This window comes from Parus major, chromosome 19 (assembly GCF_001522545.3).
Source record: "Parus major isolate Abel chromosome 19, Parus_major1.1, whole genome shotgun sequence".
Taxonomy (NCBI): domain Eukaryota; kingdom Metazoa; phylum Chordata; class Aves; order Passeriformes; family Paridae; genus Parus; species Parus major.
In genome coordinates, this window is record NC_031787.1 from 5,109,847 (window position 1) to 5,115,846 (window position 6,000).

Sequence of the window (6,000 nt, forward strand, 5' to 3'; positions counted from 1 at the left end):
TTTGCTTAAAGAATCTTTTTTTTTTTCCCTCTCCCCTCTCTTTCTTTTTTTTCCCTTTCTTTTCCTTTCCGCGCGGCAAAGATGGGGTCTGATCAGAGGAGAGACGCAGGGAGCTGACAAGCTGCGGCGTACGGAGAGAAAGGAGAAAGAAATACATATTTATTACCCTCAATTATTAAAAAATAGATAGCAGCAGATCTTAGGCCCTGGCAGAGGCACTGCAGAGTCGTTTGTCTGAGGACTATTTTGTTTTTTAAATTCCATTGAAATTATAATACGCTGGGCTTGTTAGCACAAACACCCCGGCATATCCCTGCCTAGGGGGGATCATCCCAACCCCTCTGCTGGCTCTGGTGTGCCTCCCGCAGGGTGGCTGTATCCAGCACCCGATGGGATGCCGAATTTGCAGGCAGCGGGGAGGGAAGGAGGGAGGCTCAGGGAGGCAGGAGCTGGCGGCGGATGCAGCCGGCAGCTTTTGTCCCCCTCTGCCTTCACCCCGCGGGGATCGGAAGGGCTCTGCCCGGTGCGAGCACACACCAAACGCACAGGGATACCCAGCTGGGTGAAGGTCTCAGGGACAAGATCTCAGCCGGGTCACCTCGGGCCAAAAAGCGCCCCGTGACATTCTCCGTGCCCAAGGACGGGCTTTGCACCCCTCGGCTGGCAGCGTGGGGGTCCCGTGCTCACGGGGATGGGCTTTCCCCAAGCAAACCAATGCAAGCGCTGGTGCAAATGCAGCTGGAAAAAAATAGAAAGCGGCTCCCAAGTGCGGCACACGGGGCTGGCGGAGCCGCTGGCACCTCCCCTCCACTTGCAGGGCTGCTCCGTGAGGAGCCCTGCCAGAGCAGCAGCAGCCAAATTCCCTCCCACCGCTGCTCCCCGGTAAACAGCGGCTGCATCCTCCCCGTGAGATGGTGATGCCGGGACTTAGGGAGCACGTGGAGCAACCTCTGACACGCTCCGGCTCCAGCACCGCGCTCTCCCCACGCTCGGGATCTGCTCGGATGCGCTGGACCACCATGGACCTGCTGTGCCATCGCCTCTCCAGGGCCAAATCCCGCTGCCACCCCATCTCGCTGGCCATGAGAGATGCAGCCGTGACAGGAATCAGCTTTTGGCACCGTGAGCCACCAGAGGGGTCACGGCTCTCCCAGCCAAGGCAGGAGCATCGCTAAAAGCTGCTCACCAAAGCTGGGCCGGCTCCAAGCTGCCGTGCCGGCTCCGAGCCGCTGTGCCAACAGCACCGGGAAGCAAGCAGCCAGCGGGCACATATGCTGTTAAAAAGGAAAAGGAGATTTCTACACCAAATGGAGCATTTTCCGCTTAATAACCCCCAATCCTAATCTGCGCAAAGAAGATTGCCCCCCGCATCTTCCCGTCCTGCATCTGCCGCTCGCCCTGGCCGCACTTTAGCACCCGGGCAGAGCCGCGGCTGCCCCATCAGCACGTGTCCTCAGCAGCAAAAGCAGGAGAAAACCCGGCCACTGGGAAAACAGGAGCTGCCCAGCACTGGGCTCATCTCCTTTGTCAGCACTGAGCCTCCACCATTTGTCATCAGTAAAAATAATATTCCTAAAAGTGTCCCCCCTCTGATTGCCGGGCGGCAGGCGCAGGGCTGTGGGTTTCCATGGTGATGCTGTTCCGCAGGGATGGTACAGGGGGATCGGTGGGATTGGTGCTTCCTCGATTTGGGAGATGGGATGTGGTGTTGACATCCGGAGCGAGGACAGCGCCAGCCCTGCTGCTGGCAGAGGATCCTGAGGCTGAGCCAGCTCCTTCCACCTTGGGCTTGAGCAGCGTCACCCAAAATAGCAGCGGAAGAGCAGAGCAGCCTTGCTGGAGAGGACACGGATGCTCCTGTATCCCAGTGGTGCTCCTGAGGCCATACTCTGCACCCCTGCCCATGCCAGCAAAAGCATCCCCAGCTCCTCCTCGCTAAATCCCACCCGGATCCCGCTTGCTCCTGGCCTCATGGCTCTCCCTGCAGCCTCCCACTTGTTGCCTCTGCTCTTAAATCAGACTCCAGCCTCCTTCAGTGGGTTCTGAACGAGGGCAACACCTCGCCCATCCCAACCTGCTGGGAACCCCAACAACAGCCACCACTGCTGGGGTGTGGGTGCTGCTGCTCCACCAAAGTGCTCTGCAAACGTAATCTGCTCTTAATAAGCCAAGTCTCTACTGATCGTGGCTGAACCCTGGAATTGCACTTTGCAAACAAAGCCCAAGGTTTTGGCTGTCTGGGGGAGACTGGAGCAGCTCCCTGGGGTGGAATTGAGCAGCAGTGTCTCCCAGGGGTGCCCCAGTGACGTGGGGCTGAAGTGGCCATGTCCTGGGTCACTTCTCTGCAAGGGGGGCTTTGCGTCTACACCCCCACAGGGACACTGCCAGGAGCAGGGGACACCCCAATGGGAGACAGCCCTTGTCACACCTGGCCACCACCCCGTCCCTCCAGGCTCCCACACTTCCCTGCCTGGCTTTTGCCTTCAAACAAGATTTTGGATCTTGCTGTCAAAACCCATCAGCACTCCAGCAGTTTCCAGCAGCCCAAGTTCCTGCCTGCCCCCAAGGCAATGACATCCCACTCGTGGCCTCGTCCTGCAATCCATGGAGCCCCTCTGCCCTTGCTGCTGGCCTGTGCCACTGGCTCCAGCACTGCCAGGTGCTTCAGGGAAAGATGGGTGTGAAATCACGCTGGAAAATGCATATTTTTACATCTCCCTGGCAGGTTCTCTGATGTTTTTAAGGGAGGCCACCTGGAGTGTCACCCACAGCCTCCAGCACCCAGACAGGACTGCGGGGCGCCGGGTGTGGCATTTTAGGCAAAAGGTGGGAATAACATCCAGCCAAGCGTGGCCACAGCTCTGACCCTGCCGGGCTCCATCAGTGCAGGTCACTGAGCGGTGATGGCTCCTTCGCTTCCCAGCTCCCACTCCGGGTCTTGTCTGCCTCTCTCTCCCCAGCACCACCGCAGGGACAGCCTGGGCCGCATCCTGACCCCCTCCCTTGCTTCACCGGGCACAGAGAGCTTGTGGCTTCCTATCAGCTCTTTAGGAAATTAAACTTTTATAAGCAGAAAGGTTTCTGGGCTCTTGGCTCCCCGGCGCAAGAACCGCAGTCCAGCCTGCGCCTGCACCCTGCCCACTGACTGCTGCCCTGGCAGGGAGGGATGGAGGCTGGACGCCCCATCGATGGGATGAGCGATGGAAGGGACAGGGATGTGGCTGCCCATGACCTTGGTGTCATCCTTGACCTGGAAATCTCCTTCTCCTGCATCGCCAGTGTTGCACTCCAGCCTGCGGCTGCCTGCGGCCACCTCTGACAAGGCTGTGACACCCTCAGCCGGGCTGGAGCTGCACCCCGCACTGTCACACCACCAGTGACATCCCACTGCACAGAATGCACCCCAAATCCCACCAGTGACTCCACGGATGAAGCTCATGGAGTGCAAGAGGCCCAAAATGTCCCCAGGAATCGCAGCTCTTGCCCGGCCACGCTGCCGCCATCCCGCTGCAAACGACTTTGTCCGTGCGGCACCGCGTGTGAAGCCGTCCCCTCGGAGCTGCCACCCTTGGAGGTGCCAACCACGGCACAGCTCCTGCTGCCTCAATACTGCCACGGCCCCAGCCTCAAGCCTGCTCCCTGGCAGTGGGATGCGGTGGCAGTGCCACCATCAGCCTGCGCTGCCACCCACCAGCACAGCCTTGCTTTGCCACCATCCTTGACAAAACCAGCTGCCCCGGAGCCTCACAGAGGGGCTTGGCCCCAGCCCAGTGCCCCAGCAGCTGCTGTCCCCTTGTTTCATATGTGGGATGTCCCCTCTGCACCACGTTTGGGGCAAGTGCTGGGGATGGGGACCCTCTGCCCAGGGACACCTGGCCACGGTGAGGCAGGGAGGGGAGAACCTGCCGGCAGGATGGAGGCCTCCTCTAACTGCCTGTTGAATTATTCAGGAACGGTATTAACTTATAAATGAGTGTGTTTGACTGATTTTGTGGTTGATGTACAGATAAATTCTAATGAAAGACAGCTACAAGATTTTAAATTATTAATTAGACTGCCACTTAACAAAGCCTATTTGGCACTCTATTTCCTTGCTTAACAAGACAAAAACTTTAAGAATAGGTTTTGCTTTAGCCCACAGGCTCTTCAATTTGCATTTTGTTTTTCTAGCTCCACAAATGAAAGCTGTAGATCTTGACCTTAACAGGCTACCCCTGGTGGGATCCAACCCTGCCGGCAGCCTCATTGCCTGCCTCCACCTCAGGCTCCCAGTTTCCCAGCCTGGATGATGCTTTTCCTCCAGCCGGCAGCACCAGGGCTGGGAATCAAGGCTGGAAACCAGGACTGCTCCGCAGGCTTGGGGTTTATTCTCAAGCCATCCAGCCGCGTTGGGTTAATACGCCAAACAAAGCTGAGGCAAGAGCCAGAGAAAGGAGCCTCTGAGTGCGAGGCCCCACAGCCGCAAGGTGACATTTCCCCCAGTGGGCAAAAACATCGCTGGGGTGGCAGCGGGGGCTCGGCCCTGCCCAGGGGTCCGCACCCCAATGCCAGGGGCTGCACACACAGCGTTGGCACCTTCTCCGCTGCCCGAGCCTCGTCCGAGAGGGGCATGTGCTGGTGGTGGCGAGGGCTGGGCCTGGGGCTGTGTGGCTGTCCCCTCCCTGGGGCACGGGACAGCGCTGGGGGGTCCAGCCGGGGTCCCCCCGCATGGCACCACTGTCCCCAGCATCTCCCCGGGATTGATCCCGGTGCAGCCGGGCCAGGGGTCCTGCCCCCCGGCCCCCCCGCCGGCCCGGACCCCCCGGGAGAGTCGGCTGCTCCCCTCGCTGTGATGTCACAAAGCTCCCCGATGATGTCCCAGGCGGTTGCCATGGAAATCGCGTGATGTCACAGCGGAGCGATTCTCCTCGGGGGGGGCCGAACGGGACGGCTCGCCCCAACTTCCCCGCCGAACCCCCGGCGCTCCCCGGTGAGCCCCGCTTCCCGTTCCCTCGTCCTGAGGGAAGAGCATCAACCCCCCCCCGCGCCCGCCGCAGCCCCGGTGCCTCCGGGACCCGCCGTACCCCGGTGCCTCCGGGACCCGCCGCGTCCCCGGTCCTGCGGGACCCGGCGCTCGCCCTGCCTCCCTTCGCTCCTCCCGGTCTGCCGCCTCCCCGCCGCGCTGCGCTCCCTCCGGTGCCGCTCCCCGGGGGGTGCCCGAGCCTCGGTTGTGGCGCCGGTAACGCGGCGGCGGCGGGGGGCGCCCGGCGGCGCGGCCCCAACTTCGGCGGGGAGACAAACTTCGGGGCCGGCCCTGCTGCCCCCGATGCCCGCGGCACCCGGTGCCCTCCCGGTGCGGTGCTCACCTTGGCGGAGCATCTTGAAGCCGGGGCGGGCGCGGTCTCCCGGCGGCGGCGGCGGCGCTCAGAGCCTCGGGCGCGGCGGCGGCGAGCGGTAGCGGCGGCGGCGGCTGCTGCTGTACCGGGAACGAGGAGCCGGAGCCCGGGCGAGCGGCCCCCGCGGGGGCATGGCGGGCCGAGCCGCAGCGGCACCGGGGAGCGCCGGCCCCGGATCACCGGGGAGCGCCGGCCGCGCCTCTGCCCGCCGCGCGTCCCGCCGCCGGCTTTTAGGGGGGAGCCGCCCCCTCGGGGCTGGGGCCGCCGCCGCCCCCCACCCCCTCGGGCAGAGCCTATAAAGGGGTGCCCGGTGCCGGTGCCGCGCTGCCTGCAGCGGCGGGCAGGGCTGGGCAGGGCGGGGCGGGGCAGCGACGGGGCGGGCAGGGCTGGGCCGGGCCGGGCTGGGCTGGGCTGGGCGAGCCCCCCCCGGGCCCCCCCTTCCACCGCCGCCGCCGCCTCTCCCGCCTCCCGTGGACAGTTCGTGAAAGTGCCGCTGCTCCCGTTCCCCGCGCCGCCGCCCTCCCTCCGCCCCACCGGGGGGTATGGCCCAGCGCCGCCCCTCCGGGGCTCTGCGGTCCTCCCGAGACCGACTGTCACTCCCGGCCCATCGTTGTCGCCTCTGCCG

The 6,000-nt window shown here is 63.2% G+C and overlaps 1 protein-coding gene across 1 annotated transcript in view; it reads right to left on the reverse strand.

The window, feature by feature from the left end:
* RTN4RL1 (reticulon 4 receptor like 1) overlaps positions 1–5,508 on the reverse strand; it is a 29,646-nt gene extending 24,138 nt beyond the window's left edge. Inside the window, exon 1 of the mRNA XM_015647031.3 lies at positions 5,346–5,508. Within this exon, the coding sequence (XP_015502517.1) occupies positions 5,346–5,358 (13 nt within the window). The 5' untranslated portion in view covers positions 5,359–5,508. The remainder of the gene's footprint in view (positions 1–5,345) is intronic.
* Positions 5,509–6,000: the final 492 nt, after the last annotated feature.